General features: G+C 64.8%; 1 protein-coding gene across 2 annotated transcripts in view; it reads right to left on the bottom strand.

Annotated features, from left to right (window-relative positions):
• The window catches only part of KCNIP2 (potassium voltage-gated channel interacting protein 2), a 47,322-nt gene extending 27,936 nt beyond the window's left edge, over positions 1–19,386 (bottom strand). For both annotated transcript variants that reach the window (XM_068949843.1, XM_068949842.1), the window contains exon 1: positions 19,247–19,386. In XM_068949843.1, the coding sequence (XP_068805944.1) occupies positions 19,247–19,319 (73 nt within the window). In that variant the 5' untranslated portion in view covers positions 19,320–19,386. The remainder of the gene's footprint in view (positions 1–19,246) is intronic.

A 19,386-nucleotide genomic window follows, 5' to 3' on the forward strand; every position in this document is an offset into this window, starting at 1 on the left:
CGGGAACCAGCCGTCCGCTGCAGCTGGCTCCACATAAGGGAGGAAATGAAGGATGGGAGGAAGAGGAGTCAGATTCCTAAACAGCCAGAGCTCAGAGCTGCTCGCTCCAAAGCTCAGCCTGGCAGCGAGTTGCAAGTTTGCACAGTATGTCAGAGCCAGAAGAGTCTGGTGCGTGGCAGTGGTGGGATTTCCCTGCTCCCAGAGCCAGCCTGAGAGGCTCTGTGCAGACTGGCCACCGCAAGCATCCCACCCCTTCCTCAAGTCCCATTTTCCCATCTGCAGTTCCCTCTCCACATCACATCCATGCCTCACATCAGAGGGATCTCAGCTCTGCCTCCATCTGGGCTCTATTAGCTCATAAGCTTCATCTCTTATTAATGAAGGAGGAGGCGAGGAAAAAGGGGCCTGACGGAAATTATAGTTTCTGCTCCCTTGAGGAGGGAAGGAGGGTGCAGGGAGGATGCTGCCAGGAACAGCCAGACTGGCCAGTCCCCCCCCAGCACCCCTGCAAAGAGCCCCAAGAGAAGGGGCAAAAGCCCTCCCAGGGGTTGCTATGGGGTAACCTCACCTGCACCCCCCAAAATAAGGGCCGTCCCCTCCAAACCAAGCCCTCCCTGTCTATTATACCCGCTATGCCCCTGCAAGGGGGGCAGTGCCATGCAGGGGCCGCATTGCACATGCCACGTGGGTGCGCGCTTTCTGCCAGTCCCACAGTCCTCGCCCTGGATCGGTGCGCCCAAGGAGGCCATGGGAGGGCATTCCCATAGTTTTACGCCCTTCCCTTCAGCGGGTATCATTTGGCACTAGGCTACACACCATGGGCCAGAGAAGACCAGTAGTCACTGGCATCACCCAAAGAAGAGCCCCACACCCTGGCACAGCCCCTTCCACCCTACCCCACCGGGCTGAGTCTACCCTGGACAACCCAGCACTTGCAGCAACAGCACAGGCTGTGACACCTTTTAACGCAGGCGGGTAAGCAGCGAGCCTGGCTCACAAAAATGCCCTGCGTTAAGCAGCACTGTTGGTGCAACATCCGTGGCCACTGCACTGGTCACTGCAAAGCTGAGCCAGGGCCAGGGAGACCCTACAGCAAGGTGCAACACTCAGCACAACAGCACATTGCAATGCTGGAGCAACCCTACAATAACAAACCTGCAAAGCCCCCTGCTAGGGAAGGGCTGCAAGGGATATCGACCCCACAAGAGGAAGGGGGCAGCCCAGGACAGCTGAGACAGAGCAGATAGCTCAGGAGGCGCAGAGGCGCAGATGCACAAACAGTTCGTAAATACAGCTGAACTGAACAGGTTCAGGACTGAACCTGACAGACCGCCTCAGCTAAGAGCTCAGAAATTTGGGCTGCAAGCAGTGCCCAGTCCCCTCCAGTCACTTCCCAGGGGGGCTGGGGGTTTTGGGTCCTCACCTGTCCCTGGACAACCTCAGTACAGCAAAGACCGAAGCGGCTGGGAGGAGCCCAGCAGGCATCATACAGTCCTGAGGGGCAGAGGCACTCGGCTCTGCATCACAGTGCAGCCAAGGCTACTGAGGAGCAGATGGGCCCCCCAAACCCTCCACTTCCAGCCTCTGCAGGAAGATCCCCTCTCACCTGTCTGGACCAGGCAAAGCAGGAATCCCTGGCACAGCACCTCAAGCAGGTTTTGGCTTTGCCTGACCCAAGACAGAGCACATCTCCTGCCCAGCAGAGAAAGCACCAACCCACTCACGAGTGAGTATCCGCACAGACTGTGCACAGTTCAGTGCAAGTCTGGTGTCAGAGACCCCAGGAGGAGACCGCGGACAGGCTGAACGGTCTGGGACTCAGGTGCATGGGCAGAGCAGGAGACCCAGCCAGGAGGACGCAGGGATGGGAAGCATGGGATCGGACAGGGAGGGGAAGGGGCTGGGCGACCCAGCAGCACCAAGAGGACGAGACTCTCAGACCACAAGGCCAGATGTACCAGCATCCCTGTGGTCCTCCAAAGCATCCCTTCCCATCTTCCCTTTGCCTCCAAAGCATCCCTGCGGGCTGCGAGGAAGGAGCAGAGCACAGCAGGCACCTCCGCGGTATCCAGGAGCCTTGCTCCCCGCTCAGGCCACACACCTGAATATGGTCCGCCTGCCATGCTGCAGTGGGGAGGGACAGCGCCACTGCATCACCCCAGGGACCAGCCAGCACAGCATGCCCAAAAAGCCTGTGGATACAGGAGAGGTGGCAGAACAGCCACAGGAGGGTGCCAGAGCCCACCGGACATGACTGCAAGAAGAAAGTTTGCAGATTCAGCCCAACACTACCGTCCTTGGGAGCAGGTTCTCCCCCCCACCCCGCCTCGACTGGGAAAGTTGCTCCATCCCAGCATGTCCAAGCTGGGAGAGATGCAAGCACCATCCTGTGCACTCGGGACATAGTGTCTATATGGGACAGGCATGCTCACATGCACAGCCAAGAGCTCAGAGCCCCCCAGCCGGTGCCAGCCTGGTGTGTGGTACACCAGTCCAGAACTGGAAAGCAACTTTCCAAGGAGCATCGCACCTCCCGTTTGGCCCTGGGCTCTCCAAAGAGGCCTCATACCTTGACATGGAGACAGAAGCTCCCATGGACCGTGCGGACTGTGCCAGAAGACCTTCTCTTCCACCCACACCCTGCAGCCAGCAACCCACAGCAGGTATCTTGCAACAATGGCACATTGCACATGGACGTGACCCTGGCGGGCCTCTAGCCGAGAGCTCTCTCCAAGCACACGCTTTCCAGGCTGGCACCAGGGAGGACATCTCTTACTTCTGCCTTTGCAGAAGGGCAGCAAAGCCAAAACTGCTCTCATCTGTGAGAAACCTATTTGTGCCACTGCCCCTTCCTCAGCAGCCCCTGCCACAGCTTGAGGAACTACTGTCCCTCACAAGGCAAAGGACTCAGTCGCCAAGAATAGTTTGGGCCATCCTGTGTCCTCAAAGCACCCCCCTGCAAACATCTGCAGGACCTTCAAAAGGGGCGACAGCACTGCTAAAGCTGAGGTGAGGGGGCAGCAGAAGGACACGGCTCAGGCTCTGTCCCCCAACCCTGCACAGGGACCAGGGCGAGTGCACTCTGCGCCTCTGTTTCCCTAGCTAGCCCAGAGGATCTGGCACTCTCCATGGTTGTTAACCGGCATGTCCTGGAGGAGAGCAGAGCCTTGCCAGGAGGACAGCAGGGCACGTGAGGGGCTGCTGGCCCCAGCTCTGGCGGGAAGGGTGGGTGGCCTGGACCTGCCAAGGTGGAGCCTGTGCTGGGGACCGGTCTAGCTCTGCCTGGCAGAGTATAAATAGCAAGTTCAGAGAGACTGGAGAGCAAAATTGTCCCACAGCCCCCTAACCCCCAACCTCTACTGGCAGCCTGCAATGCACGGGGTGCCCAGGGTGACTGGTGCAGCCCATGCAGTGCCCTGGCCTGTGCAGTGCCCTAGCCTGTGCAGTGCCCCAGCCCCCATGGTGCCACAGTCCGTGCAGTGCCCCAACCCACACGGTGCCCCAGCCCGTGTGGTGCCCCGGCGCCGTTCCTGCTGCCTGACGCTAAGAGGAGCCCCTGTACAGCGCAGAAGCAGCAGCATGGCCGCGGGGAGGTGAGATGGGGACATGGCTCATTCAGCCAGCCGTGGCGGCTGATGGCACACAGGGGCCAGGAGGGGACACGTACAGATGTGTCCCAGTGTGCTGGCACGCATGGCCACCTGGGCAGAGCCGTGCAAGCGCGAGCAGGGATGCACGGGACCCGTGCACAGACACACAGACATGCAACCACTACGCTCCACTGGCAGGCCCTGCAGGCTGGAGGGGCAGTGACAACACTGGCAGGGGGGGACAACAAGCTCTCTGTGCTGGAGACATTGCTCTCGTCCCTGCCCAGGCCCTGCCTCCCCTCCCGAGACAGCTTCTTGGCAGACGCATCCTTCCTGAGCCACGAACATCTGGGCTGGTACCTGCCGCGCGAGCGCTGGGGGCAGGGAGCTCAGCTGGGGGAATTCACGCTGCTTCCTGGCCATGAAATATTCATTAGCACCGGCGCAAAGAGACGGGGAAAAATAAAAGATAAACAGAAGTGGGGGGAGCCGACGCCACGCTTGCAGGCAGCTCCGCGCGGCGCGGACAAGCCCACGGGGCGACCGGATCAAGACCTCCAGGGCTGGCGCTTGTCTGCGGGTCCTCTCGCGCCCGCGCAAAGCCTGTCCCACTTTTGCAGGTGTTGTGGGCTCGCCAACGCCCACGGAAAACGGCTGCAGGAGGCGTTCACCCTCGCAGGCAGCCGCCCGCCCGCGTGCACCCCGAGCAGGGGCAGGGAAGCCCGGCTGGGGAGGACGCCGGGCCCCGTGCAGCCCTGTGCCCAGACCTGTGCCACCACCTTTGTCCACGGGGCCTGGGCTGCACCGCTGCCCGCCTTGCAACCTGAGCATCTTTGCTCGGTCCCAAAATCTAACGGCCCCCCCGGGGGGGAGGGTGGTGAAGGCCACACACAGCCCAGCGACGCCAGGACGGGCGGCTGCGCGGGGGCAAACGGCGCTGCCGATAGCAGGTGCAGGGCTCATCGCCGCGGGGGGTCCCGCCGCTGCTCCTTCCTCCTCCCAACTCAGCGAAGCGCCAAAAACGTGATGCCAGAGGAAATCAATAAGTAAGATAATGAGGTAATTTGCATAGCCATTAGCAGGCAGGATTTGCCGCGGCTCCTACATGGGATGCGCTGCCACGGCGAAGCCCCAGCCCGGGGGCTCTGCTGGCTCGCGGAGGGAGACGCAGGGCTGGGAGCAGCCACGGCACAACCGTGCCGTGTCCCGTATCCCGTCCGCTTGTGCCCACCTCTCTACCTCGCAGCGCCTCCGGGGAGGCCGTGGGGACGTGGGGGAACTGAGGCACTCATCAAGGCAACGGGAGGAGGGTGCAGAGCTGAGCGGACAACGCGGGCCCTAACCAGGAGACCGCGCTGCCTTGGGCCGCGTGCCCTGGAGGCACGGCCCTACCACGTACAACAGAGCAGCTTGCTCCAGCGCCCAGCAAAAGGTGCAATTTTGGGGTGCAGAGCTGCACAAGACGCCCAACCAGCTCTGCGTTGCTGAGCTTAGCTGCTCGGCTCAGGAATCGTTGCACCGCGCCGGGCAGGAGGGCAGCGGCCATCCCCGTGCCCCCAGGGACTCAGCGGTAACCCGCCCGCAGCCCGTCCCCGCTCCCCCAGCCTGCTCTCCCGGGCTAAACGCCACTGCAAACCGGCCGTGTGGCAGAGAGGGTGGTGTGCAGGGCTGCCCTGCCCCGGCTTCGACCACAAACCCGCAGCGACAGCTCGGCTCGGTCCCAGCCGACGGATCTTGTTTAAAAATGCATGTGGCGTGATCCGTCTGCCGGGGAAGGCGCTGCCAGGGAAGGAGGGCTGCCCAGCGCCGCTCGGCCCCGGCCGGCTGGCAGGGAGCAGCCCGGGTCCGGGCCGGGGACCAGGACGTGCCCCAGCCGGGGGGGCTGAGCGTGGCCCAAGGCTCGAAAGCAACCCTGCAACGGAGGGAAAGGACGGGGACGACCCCACGGCAGAGCCAAGCAGCAGGACCCAGCAGCTGGGCGGTTGGACAGACGGACGCAGGCTCCACCAGCAACGCAGGCGGTGGCTGCGGGGCACAGACCAGGGCCAGAGTCCCGCGTGAGGACGAGTCCCACGCGGCCCTCGCGCCCCGCTCTGTCCCTGCTCCCTCTCCCAGCCCTCCGGGTTATGCCCAGGCGCCAGCTCCTCCCAGGCGATATTTTTAAGTCGGTTCTGCTAAATATTTCAGGGGTTTACACAGAAAAGCTCTCTGCGCTCGGCGGCCCCACGGGCACGGGGTGGGCGGGCGCGCGCACCCCCGCCGGCCGGGCCGTGCATAATTCATCGCACCGCGCTGCGAGCGGCGGGGGCAACGCAGGCCGCCCCCCCCACCCCCCCAGCCCATGGGATGCGCCCCCAAACCCCCCCGTGCTCTGCAGAGGGAGGGCGAAGCCCAGCGCCAACGTCCGTGGGGAGGCCGAGGGAAGGGAGAGGAGCAACGGGGCAAGCGATGGGGCCAGAGACCGCTCATAGCCGTGCCGGTCCCCGGCTCCACGCGAGGGGAGGGCATCGCCCTCAGCGTCCCCGGGGGGGCTGCAGCCTTTCCCGCGCCCCCGCCGCCCCGGCATGCCTGCGCCGAGCCGCCCCGACGGAGACGAACGAAAGGGCGCCGTGCAATTATGCACGGGTCGGGCTCCGATAAGTGAGAGACGGCACGAGGCTGCTTGCCTGGTGATGGGGGCTCGCGTGGCTGCCGACGGCCCCGGCTCAGCGCGGAGGCGCCCGGGCTGCAGCCTCGGACGTGCCGCGACGCAGCTCCTCGGCGCCGTCCGCGGGCCGGGCAGCGGGCGCCCTCGGCCACCGGCGGCCGAGCCAAGCGCCAGCCACCGCCGGGCTGAGCGGCGCGGGGAAAGGCTATTAGCGCAGCCGCGTACTCAGGGGCTCCGGCGCGCTCCGGCTGCACAGCTGGAAGAGCGAGATAAGGTGCCCGCGGGATCCCAGGGAGGGGAAACATACTGAAAACGTCAGGAATCCCCCCCGAAAACGGACCCAGCAGCAGCTTGGTTCGAAGGCACCGAGCGTTTGCTGCTATTAATAACTCCGGTGCTGCGACGAGGCGTCTGCCCCCCGTTCCCCGGCTCCGACCTTCCCCGCGCGGGGAGAAGCAGCGACGAAGCAGAGCAAAGCAGCGCCAGAGCCGCGGCCAGCGCGTGGGGCAGGGGGGGTCCCCGCTGGCCCACGGCTCCTTGGCCCAGCCTGTCCCCGCTCACGGGTGGGCTGCGCCGGGTCCCTCCGGCAGCCGCCCGACCCGCTTGCGGCTTTTTCCAGCCTCAACCCACGACGCTGCGCAGCCCAGCCCCACGGCCGGGCTGGCAGCCCCCCGGCGAGCACGGACCTTGCCCCCCGCCATACGCCAAGAGGAGGCGCAGCCCCGCGCCCAGTGCCCCCTGCCCCTCCGCAGCCCAGAGCCCCCAGCCCGGCGCGGGGGCGTCTCGAGGGCACACGCTCAGCCTGCTGCCAGCCCGGGGGGGCCCCCAGAGACCAGCTTTTTAAACTGACGTTTTGGGGACAGGAAAGCTATTTTTGGTTGTTTCAGAGGTAGTGTTTCCACCTCAGTTTGTCTCTCTGCCGGAGGGAGGGATGCTCCCCCGGGCAGTGCCATAGCAGGCAGCTTCGCGCAGGGCCAGGCTGCTCAGCAGCAGCTCAGCTCCGCTGGGGCGTCCCCGCGCTGCCCGCGCGGTGCCCGGAGCCACCGTCCCAGGGACGTGCACCCCGGTGCTTGGCACCAGGTCCCCCAGGAATCTCTCCGATGCCAGCCGAGAGACCTGCAAGGCCAGAGCAAACCCCCCCGCCCCGGCACCATCGCCGCATGGCACACCTTGGCGAGAGACCCCCCCAGAGGGGCACGCAGAGCCAAACAGCCATCCCCTCCCCAGGAGCCCCAAACGCTCCTGGTAGGATTATAAGCGCCTGGCAATTACTCAGGGGGGAGCACGGCCTCCCAGTGCAAGACCTGCTGAGAGGCTCAGAAATAAATATGTTAATAATCAAATATCCATCCTGCGCCTGAGCTCACGGGAGGACTTTCAAGTCTAATTAGCAGCAGATTTGTACCATCGCTGCCTAGGCTCGAGGGACAGTTCACTGTGGTTCCCACGAAGCGAGAGGCTCGGCTATAATTAGCCGGCAGCATCCCATCTGCAAGGATTACCTCCAAGTCCCCTACCCCGCGCTTGTGCTCCGGGGTGGGAGGCAGGCGGGACCCAGGTAAGCCAAGATGAAAGCTGCCCCCAGGCTTTCGTTTGAGGAAAGTGAGACCCTTATTGCAAATCCAGGACGCACAGGCGAGGAAGGAGACGGCCCTCAGCTCCCACATCGGGGACGGGAGGTGCCTGCCAGGCACCCCGAGCCTGCAGGTCACCGCCAGCCTGGGCTCTCCTGCCTGCACCCAAGACCTAGGCAGCCTGGGAGCTCCTCTCCCCGCTCCGCTGTGAACCCCTCCACCCCCAGCATCCTGCCACTATGGTACACAGTGTCCCCAAAATCTCTCCATCCCCAGATTCATCGTTCCCAAGCCGGGCCCTAATATCCAGAGCTGCCCACAGCTCCTGGAGGATGGTCCATCCCCAAATGCAGGCTGTTCCCCTGTCCACCCCAGCCACGTGTGTTGTACGTCTCAGTGCCGGTGCAAAGAGCTGCCCCAGCCCCGCGCGTGACACTGAAGCCACCTGCTAAGCTGCCGGACCCGGCTTGAGATGCCGCTTGCACCACCAACAGCGGGTGCACCGTGCTCACGGCCTCAGCGTTGCAAGGGAGCGCGATCGCGTCTGGGAAGAGAAACGCTTCCTTGCTGGCAGGCAAACAGAAAACTCAGGACCTGGCAACGTTTGTGACGTTCATCAGTCCCAGCCGTGGGCAGGGCTGACCTGCCGCAGCTCGGTGCGGCGCTTTATCTCAGGCGGACGTAAATCCCGCCGGGTCAGGCCTTTCCCTAGCCTATCGCACCGGGACAGGATGCGCGCTGGGGAGCGCTCCCGCAGCCCCTGCTCCCGGGCCGCACAGGCACCGGCCATGCAATTTTCAGCAGGGCCGCAGCTTGCTGCCGAGGCCGCTGTAACGCCTTTCCCGGCAGCGCGGCACCGCGTGGGGAGGCAGAGATGGGAACAGCAGGGCACGTGCCTGTCGTGCCCAGGAAACGCAGCCTGGAGATGCTGGGCAGCCGGAGCCCGGCCCGGGGCACCTGGGGACATGCTGCAACCAACGTCCTCTCCCAGCCTCCCTCCTCCGGAGATTTTGAAGCCCCCTTCCCCATCCCACAGTGGGCACCCACCTGTATGACGCGTTACGAGACTGCCAGACCCCCGGCATCCTCCAGCATCCCGCGCCAGCGAGCTCCCCAGGTTAACCGCCCCACTGAAACACGTGCATGGTGCCCATGAGCAAGCAATATCAGCGCTTCGTCGCTAACGCAGGCAGCCCTCGCTCGAGCGCGCAGGCCTGCACCCAGGGCGCAGCCCGCCAGGAGAGACCCTCCCCAGCAATACCGGGTCCTTAATGTCAGCAAACAAGGGGTTAACAGCCCCTCACTTCCCCACAGGTGCTTCATTAAGCAGCGATAACAGCCCGCGGAGAGCAACAGGAGGTTGTAATTACAGCAGGACAGGCTGAGAAAACAAACGGGGACGGGAGGCGCTGGGTGTCCTGGGGCTGGGGAGGCCCCTCGGGCCCCCGGCGCAGGGACCCCTACGGACTCCACGTCCCGGCGGGTGCCCAAGCCTGTCCTGGCTCCGGACACAGCCAGGGCAGGTCTGCCGGCAGCAGGAGAGGGCGAAGACTCTTCCTACCCGCTCGCCCGGGGACGCGGGGCCCAGCCAGCTGCAGGGAGCAGCAGGTTTGGAAGGAGGCACTTTTAAATGTTAAATATCACCTCCTTCCCTCCCTGATCCGCCCCAGGCAGAGGAACCTCGCTGCATCGCCGGGGCGAGGGGACAAAGTCCCCACGTCACCTCGGGGATCCCGGTGTTTTCTGCCTTGGAAGAGAAGCCCAAGGAGAGCGAAAGCGGATCGTGCACGGGGGCAGAGCGCCCTGCACCCACACACCCGGCTTTTAAATGCCTGCACAACTTTCCCCATCCCGCAAAGAGCCCGGGTGGGACGTAGCGCGAGAGGAGCTGGGGAGAACGGCGCTCTCGCACCCTCCTCGCCCCTTCGCTGCCGCCGGGCCCTGCTCCCGGCAGCTGTGCGTGCCGCCCTTCCCTCCGGCCGCAGGACCCTTGCAGGGGGCCGTGCAGTCCCTTGCACGCCGCGGTCCTGAGCGACGGGTGCCACGCTGAGAGCGAGCAGCCCGCGGCCCCTTCTCCATCCACCCCCCTGCCCCTTCCCATGGATTAGGCAGAGCCACGGGCACCGCAGCTGGGACACGTCGGGGCAGCGCGGTCCAGAGCAGCCCACGGCCACCTCCTCCCGCTCGCCCGCTGCGGGGTGCCGCTGTCCCCTCCGCCACCCCCAGCCCCGGCCGCATCCCTCCCCTTCGCTAAATCCTCCTGCTGTCAGCCCAATCCTCTTAGGCTCCCCCTCTCTGAGAGCAGCATCTTTAAATTAAAGCCCGGCTGAGTGTGGGATAGGAGGAAATTAACCCCGGGGGTGGATGGGGACAGCCCGGTCACGTGCTCCTGCGGTGCCTTTTAGCTACAAAAGCACTCCCGCTCGCCCTCGCCGGGCTGGCGAGGGGGCCGGATCTGCCACGACCAGGGAGCATCGCCCCAGCCAGGGCTGCCCCGGGCGCAGCGGCACCCCCGCCAGCCCCCGGCTTCGGGAGCCTGCGAGGGTCCCGGGGCAGAGCCCAGCCACGGGTGGGTTTGCACCCAGAGCCGCGGGCTCGGCCATGCAAGAAGGGGACTCCCCGGCTTTGGGAAAGCCTCCGGGGCCGACTACGCCTCCGCTGCCTGTGGGTCCCGCTGGCAGAGCCGGGGATCCCGAGCCCCACGGCGCCTGGGCTCACCCCAGGCAATGCCCCTCTCGCAGCACAGCCCCCGGCGCCGGGTGCCCGACGCTGCCGTGCCCCGAGGGGCTCGCAAGGAGCCCGGCGTGACCGACCGAAGCGGCGAGCGCTGTTACTTATCCTCTTCGTTACGTAACGAATTATTCCGCTCGCGTTAATGACTTTGCGGCAAAGGGGGAAATGACATGAATGATTCCCGGTGCCTGCGAGTGACTCACCGTGCACGGCGGAGGGGAGGCGCGCGAGGAGCGAGCGCGTTCGGGGGAAGCGTGCTCGGGTCAGCAGCGCCGAGCAGGGCGCGGGCTGCCTCCAATGCAGCCGCTTCTTGAAGGCCAGTCGGGGAGGAAAGAGAGAGACGCTTGCGGGTAGATCCCACCGCCCGGGAGAGGGCTGAGGCCAGGGAAGAGCCGGCAGCACCAGCGCGACTCCTCCGCGCTGCTGGAGGCCCGACCCCACGCTCGCTCTCCCCAAATCACACTTCTCGGCCATCAGGCTCCGATCCCCGGGGGACAGCAGGTGGCCCGGCAGGCACAAAGCCCCCAGGGGACACAGGCATCAGTTGCAACCGCCGTGCATTACAGCCCCTGAGGGACGGGGCATCCCCGGCCCCGTGCCCGCTCGCCAGCCCGTGCCCCGACCCTACACCCAGCGGTGCACCGCGGGCGGACGGGGAGCCGGGACCCCGGGCAGGCGCCGCCAGAGCCGCGGATCCTCCTTTCGCATCGCATCAAGACAGACCAGGACAAGGCCTGACAGCCCAGCCAGCCGCCTGCCGGGGGACACACGGCTCAGGGGACTTTGACAAACCGCTGCCAAGGAGCGCCGGCATGGGGGGACCCTTGCAGAGACAGAGGGCCAGGCAGATTATTGCCTTTAAACGCATTTAGGGGCTTTCGGTAAGCAATGCAATTTAAAAAAATTCAATCTAGCGAGAAGCGATTATCCGACCAGGCCAGGAGTAGTGGCTCGCCTGTCTAATCTTGTTAGCGAGGAGGCCGGCTTTCCTTTCACCCAGCCGCGGACGGACGGTCTGCCGTAACCAGGTGAGAGCGCCCGGCCGGCTGTTCGCTGGCTCCTGCCGAGTCCGGGGGCGACCCACTGATCTGCGGGTTTGCCAGGGCTCAGCCTGCAGCCAGGCTCAGCAGAGCGTTGAGGAACACGGCCCCAGCCGGGCACCCGTGCAAGGACGTTATCAGCATCCAAAGTCATGGGTTTGGGGATGGGGAGAGGGCAGTTAAGAGAGTTGGTGTGTCCCAGGCCTGCTGTGGGGCACAGTGCCTGGAGATGGTTGCAGGATCCCGCTTTCGGCCCCACGGAGGCTCAGTGAGGGGGTCCTGCCAGTGTCCCAGGCTGTTGAGCCACTTGCCCAGCAGGAACACCGCTGCCATAGGAGGTGGCTGACGGGGGACGCAGGACGGCCCAGGAGCCTCCCATCCTGGGACACTCCCAGCAGCAGCACCCACGTCTGTACATCTCTGGAGAGAGAGCACAGGCAAAATCCATCAGTGTGCGCTGCCAGCCTGGCACCAGCCCTTGGCCTTGCTGGGCTGCTGAGGGCTGAGTATCCCCTGCCCTTTTGCAGGCACCACCATACTCCCCATGGGTTGACTGAGCCCGGGACGCAGCTCTGCAGGGCCCGACCTGCTGCTCACACCGTTCCCTCCTGCCTGGGGCAAAGCCACCAGCTTGTGCCAGCCACAACCCAGGGCTCTCGGAGCTCGTACGTGGATGGGACCGGAGCCGGAGCATGGCGCACTCACGTCCCACGAGGCACAACCCCCTGCACGTTGGTCGTGTGCAGAAATTGGCCCCTCAGCAGCCACACTCAGAGCTGCGGCACCTGCCCCGACCACGTGTGCTCAGCACGTCCCCAGGACCCCGGTGTCCCCAGCTGGGCGAGCAGGAGCGGTACGCAGATGGGACCCCAACTCGCTCCCCACACAGATGCCAGCAACGCCAGCATCATTCACGGCTGGGAATGATGCCGGCTCACTGAACGCGAGGGATGGCTCATCAGATGGGCTCAAAAGCCAGATTGCTCCCATTGAAATGGGGCTGGAGGCAATCTGGATGCAGACCGAGATGAGCCCAAGAGGCGGCGGTCAGGGCACTCGCAGGAGAGGTGCGATGGGGTGACAGTGTGTGCACGCACATGCACGTGTACAGCACTCCTGCCCATGAGTGCCGTATGCATCCAGCTTGGAGAGGACACCTTCAGGGAGACCAAAACCCAGAGGCAGTGAAGGTGCCAAACCTGCCGGTCCCCCGTCAGCAGCTCACGCTGAACACCACAGCCATCCTGCCCCCGTCTCTCCCCCTGCCGGGCTCCATTTCCAAACAAGCTAATTACTTACATCGGTCCCTTGGGGGCCGCATCAACCCGTTTTAATTTGAAGCAAAAGGCAAATTTACTTAAAAGCCAGAATCAAACAGAGCCACGGCAGCCCGGAGACAGGAGACCTTGAGGATCCTGATAAGAGCCTCCTGCAGAGCACAGCCCTGCTGGCACACCCTCTTTGCAAAGCTGCTCCAGAGGGCATCCAGGCACGGCAGCCCTGGTCAGCCAGGAGCAGGGCCACCCCATCCCCAGCCACGTCCCACTCTGCCCCTTGCTGCCTCTCTCCCCCGGGGCAATGCCTGGTGAGGACCATGGGGAGGACAGTGGGTTAAACGGGACCCACGTACCCATTGCAGGGCCCCTTTGTGGAAAGGGCAAGGGCGCTGGTTCCCGTTGCTCCTCAGGGAGCTGCTTCCACCTGCCCCGGCACTTCACAGCCCTTCATGTGCTCAGCAATAACCCCCGCTGTGGGACTCAGCAGCCCCTTAGCAGAGGCCTTGGATCCCCCCCCCCCGCCCCAAGCCAGAGCCTCTCACCATGGCATCAGGGATGCAGCCTGCCTGGCTCAGTCCTCCCCAGAGGGGCCCGGCAGAGAGATTCATTGCACCGGAGGCTCATTCATCTGCAGCATGATTAAAGCCCAGGGCCAGGATCCATGCCGGCGGCAGGAGAGCGATTTGCCAGCAGATGGATTTATCATCTCCCAAGCACAGCAATTTGGCTTAAACGAAACCAAACCACTTCTCCTAATGAAAACACCGCTAATGAGCGGAGCCAGCCGAGGGAGGGGGAGGGCAGCTCCACTAATGGGGTCTCTGCTGTCCTTGGGGGCTGGCGTGACCCCCTGACGCTCAGCCTGCTAGCAAATGGCACAAGGCTCAGCTCTGTGTGGGCCTGCTACGGCCCGTCCAGGGACCAGAGTCCACCCAGGGCTGCGGACGAGGTGCCTTGCAAGCATGGGCTCCGGCAGCACAGAGGGGTGAATTTTGACGTCACCTGGCACAGGGAAAAAGAAACCCATTTTGCATACGGTTTTCCCCTTTTCTCCATGCAGCAGGGCTTAGCTCTCATCACATTCGCCCACAGTTTGGTCCTCCAGATAACCCCACACCAAAACCTCCTGCTACGCCATCTCCCAAACCTTTGGAGCCAACCAGTCCCACCAGATCACGCAGCAGGAAACCAGCACCACCAAGAGAGCAGACACCTCACCTAGCTGCACCACGGCCAACCCTGGCCCAAACTCGCCTCAGACACAGGGGTGCAGGCAGTTAAGGAGCAAGTCTCCTCCCTGCCCATACACCTGCAAAACCCAACCAACCCACCCGCGGGCAGCATCGCCCCCGCGGCGAGGCCAGGCGCATCCGGCCCTGGTGCGGGCTCTGCCGAGCGAGCGCTGCCCGCCGCGCACCGGCTCTGCCCCATGGCGAGGACCGCAGGGAGCTCGGTCACCGGTCAGGAAGGGCCAGATGCACACAAAGCCCCGTGAGAGGCGAGTCATCGGCATGAAAGGACTGCAGACAAGCCAGGACAGCAAAGAGGGCAGAGGCAGAGAAGTACGGACACCAGAGAGAGGGAGACAGCAGACAGACGAGGCAGAGCCAGGCAGCGCTCCCGTCGCCCCGGGAAGGTGCAGCATCCGTTCAGGGCAAGGCGCTTCGGCGCAACGGGGAACCCACGGGGTCCAGCCGCCCCCGGGCGCGGGAGCGCTTCCCTCGCCGTACCCACCCTGGTGATGGGCCTCCCGGGGAGCTCAAGACGCGGCTCCGGTGGCCAGCCCGGCTTCCAGCCCGGCCTCGCCGTGGCAGCAGAAGTGACAAGCGGAGGGGTCGGTGCGTGGGGCGGCAGCAGCGCGGCCAAGGCAGACGGGATAGCGGGGGGGAGAGCAGGGAGACGGGCAGCGGGCTCAGCTCCCCCGGGCACCCGGACCACCCCAGGGACCTGCAGCAGCCTCGGGTCTGCAGCAGGCTCCGAGCTGGGACCTGGAAAAATCCCCCCCACGTGTGTGTCACCCTCCTGGGTGCTTTTTCTAGGAGGAGAGAGCAACCCACTAGCACTGCTGGCCAAAGGGGGCTGTGGACGCGGGGCCCTGCCAGGCCCCGGTGTGCACGCAGGAGCAGGGCAGAGCAGCGTGACGGCTGTCCGGCCGGCCGTACACCCGGGGACGTTAACGTGCACCAGGGAAGGAAAAGGAAGAGGCGGCTATCTCTGGGAACTGGCGAGGCGCTGCCGCGGTCTCAGACACGCTCCCCGTCCCACGCCGCCGTCCTGCCTCCCTGGGGCGCACCCCAGCACGCAGCCACGCGCCCGGCACACAACACAGCACGCACACCCGCGCCCGCGCGCAAGCGCACCCAGCGCCGCCCTCGCACCTGCCTCTCGCCCGCGCGCTCCCAGCCCTCCCCGGGGCCGCTGCTCCGTCCTCCGGCGGCAAACCCCGCCGCACGCACGCTATTACTTCGGAGAGCCTAGCGCCGACAACACCTCCACCCCGCCGGAAACTAAATTACCCGCCGCCGATGCAAGTGCTGCGCTCCTAAAAGGCAGCAAACATTTGCCTTCCACCCCAGCGAAGGCAGGCTGCGAGCAGCCGCGGCAGAGCGGCGAGGTCTGCCGGCGGCAGAGCCGGCTCCCTCGCACCGTCCTAGATCTGCCCATCACCCAGGAGCGCGTCTGCGGCAGACGCGGCGCCGGGGCCCGGCTGGCTGTTTTTAGCCTGCGGAAGGGGCCGGAGCCTGGCGCACGCGTTCCTCCCGCGAACGCCGTCCGCTCCCTGGCACGTCCGCGGGGGCCAGCTCAGCCGCGGCTCTCGTTTCTCGGTGATGCCGGGAGAGATTTCTCTGAAGCAGCCTCCCTCCGGGGACGGAGGAGAGCTCAGGCAAACGCTGCCCTGCCGCTACCCTGAGACGTACAGTTTTCGTCTCACTAGGCGGCCTGCTAACAGCGGCAAGAGTTACGGACTTCCCGCCTCCGAGTCGCACCTCGGGAGGCAGAAGGATCCCAAAGCCCCCCGCGCACCGTCTCTATAGCAATCGCTCACCCACGGCTAACGCTGCGGCTGCCTTCGGGGTGGAGCGCAGCCGCTGCTGGAGGCCCCACAACGCGGCAGCGGGAGGCAGAAAGCGGGGGTGAAAGATGAGCCTCCTACCGACCCTCGCGGGGGCCGCAGCCCCGGAGGCCAATCCCTCCTCCTGGCCAAAAGGATCTCGGAGATGTGACCCTCAGCAAGTGGCCCGGGGGGTGACCGCGCGCCGACGCGCGCCATCCCGCTCGCGGCCCGCCGCCCGGCACGACGCAGCTGGGAAAGGCCCGGCCCGGGGAGCGAACGGGACGTGGGGCCGCCCGCCGCCGCTCCCCGCCCGGCATCGGTGCGGCTCCGCTGCCTGCACGCCCTCGTGCCCGGCAGACGTGAGCGCGGCACCGGCAGCGATGGCAGGGGAGGAAAAGCCACCTCCGGGACCGGGTCACTTCCCAAAGCGGCAAGCTACAGCGGGGCCCTCCAGGCACCGAAAGGGCAACGCCGGGGTTGGGCTCGGGGACGCGGTACCTCCGTTCCTCAGGGCAGAGCGCCGCTCCGATCCCATTGCTCCTGCACCGCGGGCCGTGTCCGGAGCGCTCCCGAGACACTGGCTCCGGGCTCTGCTCGCGCAGTAATCGCTCGTGTCATTAGAGGGCTGAAGGAATCATGTAATTTATGGGTGGCTTTTATTTCTCGCTAGCGTCATCTAAATACCCCCAGAAATGGACTGTTTTAATTTCCTAGTGGCGTAGCCTAAACGTTTCTCCCCTTACCGCAAAGTCCCCGGGCTCCGCAGCGGGGGGCACACCCGGCACCCCGCTCGCGCACCCGGGCGCAGAGCCCGCGCTCGCCCCGACGCACCCAGCCCGCCTCCCTCGCGCCCGCGCCTGCCCTCCCCGCCGCTCGCACGCAGCGCCAGCTCTCATTCACTCGCTCGCTCGCTCGCTCGCCGGGCTCACACACACATCCACGTGCAGCGCTGGCGCAGCCCAGGGCTGCTCTCACCGAGTGCCCGGGGCGGCCAGGCACCAACAGCAATGCCACTGATTCCCAGAGAGGCAACGCTGTCGGCACGCTGCGATTTTCACCTGCTCTTCACATCTGAAAATCAATGACCCGATGGGGAAAGTGTGGTGGGTTTCTACTCTGTGCATAGCCAGAGCCCTTCTCCTCCTTCACCCCTTTCCTCTTTGACGGGGGTATTTCTAGCCCTTCTCCATGTGTGCACAGGTGGGGGCTTCATCCCCCCACCCCTGGCTCTGGGCAGTGATGGGGGGGCAGCAGGACCCACTGCTGTCCCAAGCCACCCCAGCAATTGCTGGACCTGTTGTGGTGCCATCACATCTCCTGACACCAGGTAATGTCTCAGTTAACATCTCTTGCATTGCAGATGTCCTCCAGACCCCAAGAAGCAGGGGACCAGGATGCTCCAAGGCTGCGGGAAAACCCCAAACTGCTCAGGCTCATCCCCAAGCAGGGCTGAGTTACAAAACAGGGTGCTGGCAGGGACCCTGCCATCCGCAGAGAGAGACAAAGCGCAGCTCCACCCTGGGGCTTTGCTACAGCCCCTCTGGCCCTGTTGGGTCCCTGGTCCTCACCACATCCCCAGCGCGAACTGGAGGAGCCCAGGCCAGGTTACGAGACGTGGCCTTGAGCTATTGCAGCCTTGCCCCGAGCTAAGGCTGCCTCCCCTCTCCTCCTGTCTGCATCACTTCCACACTCTTCCTGGGAGAAAAACCAACTTTTCCTCACTAACGTCTACGTGGAGTGACAGCTTCAGAGTATTCAGCCAGCAGCAGAAGTCACCACAGGTGGAAATCGCAATAACGCCACTGGGACCAGCTCCTGCCCTGGGCACCTGGTGTTACAGCTGGCTCTGGCTTCGCAGGTTAGAGGCCAAAAAATGAGCCCTGTGCCTTCCCTGTGCCTCAGTTTCCCGTGTTGTGAAACAGGCAGCATGTTCCCAACCTTGTTCTTCTAGAGGCTTCTCAGCAGCCCCATCACAGTGGGCAGGGGCTGGCATAGCAGCATGGCTCCCCTCTGCCCAGGTTTTCGGTGCTTGGCTTGCTCAGATGCAAGCCCAGGCACAAAAGGTCTCAGCCTTGGAGAGACTGAAGTTTATTTTTAAGCTTGGTTTGATTTAAATCCATATGGGCATTTTAAAGTTACCGGAGAAACCAAAAGTTGTGTGTGGGTTTCAAGTTCCTACACAGCTCAAAAATATCTTCCCTGCAGCACGTTTGTGCAGGCAGCAAAGCAGCGTTTCCCATGCATGGAGCTGCTCAGGAAAGCAGAGCGGGGTCCTGCCATGCCACCACTACCTCCTCGAAACTTCAAAGCAAAGCCTGAAACCTACTCCAGACCGTGGCAGGAAAAGCATCACCGGGTCTCAGGGGAGCCATCTGCGTACACGACCCTGTGTCTCTGGTGCCAGGGCACCCGACCCCACCAAGTACGGACAGATTTGGCTCTGACGTGAGCCCCGGGAGGCAGGTGGGAACTGCTGCCCCATTTCACAGCTACTGGGACTGAGGCCTTGAAAAAGGGTGAGATTTGGCCTCATTCATGGAGAGCGCATGGGGAAGCCAGGGTGTCCCCAGCTTCAGTCCAGCCGCTTTGCCATGAGACAGTAGGGAACAAGACAGCGATGGACAGACATTGCTGGTGTGACATGGGAAGCTGGGTGCTTCCCTGCTGGGGAAGCACCCAATAGGGTCCCACTTAGGCCACACCTGGTATCCTTGTCCCATGAGCATCCATCTTATGGCCACCCTACCCCAGCCCTGGGGCAGAGCAACCCTGCCCGGGCGGGAGGCTACACTCGTCTCTGGGGCCACAGAGCGAGGGGCGGAGGGGACACCTTGCGCTGGGGAACTGCTAAGCGGGGAGAGCCACCCTGGGGGACCTTGCTGCCAGGGTGCCACCGCACCCTGGGATGTGGCAGAGGGTCCAGGGCCTGGCGGAGAGATCCCAGCTCGAAACCCGGGCGTGTGGACAGGCTCGGCAGGGGGGATGAGGGAGGGCAGGCTGGGGGGAGGCCAGAAGGGATCCCTGTGCCCTGCTGCCCGGGGGAGGAGGCGGGGGGGCGGCCAAGGGGCCTTTTCAGGGCTGCAAACCTGCCTTGGCGCAACTTCCACAGAGCACCGCCGGGACCAACCCCCCCGGGACGGGGACTGTCGCCCTGCTGCAGCCCCGGGATGGCCCCCCGGGCGAGGCGTGCGGGCGAAGCGGGGCGGGCAGGGGGCCGGGGCTCAGCCGGGTCTGGAAGCGAAGCGGGCCGGGCAGGGGGGGTGCCCGGGGCCGCCCCCGCGCCGTGCTCCCGAGCGGCTGCTGCACCTTCCCCCGGCGGGCGGCACTCACCCGTGAGCTGGTCGTAGGAGCCGTCCAGGTCGCGGGAGTCGGACAGACTCTCCTTCCTGCCTTTGCTCCGCATCTTCCCGCGCCGGGGAGGGACGGGGCGCACGGGCTCGGCCGCCCGCCCCCGCCCCGCCGCCCCCGGG

Source organism: Struthio camelus, chromosome 7, assembly GCF_040807025.1.
Source record: "Struthio camelus isolate bStrCam1 chromosome 7, bStrCam1.hap1, whole genome shotgun sequence".
Classification (NCBI taxonomy): domain Eukaryota; kingdom Metazoa; phylum Chordata; class Aves; order Struthioniformes; family Struthionidae; genus Struthio; species Struthio camelus.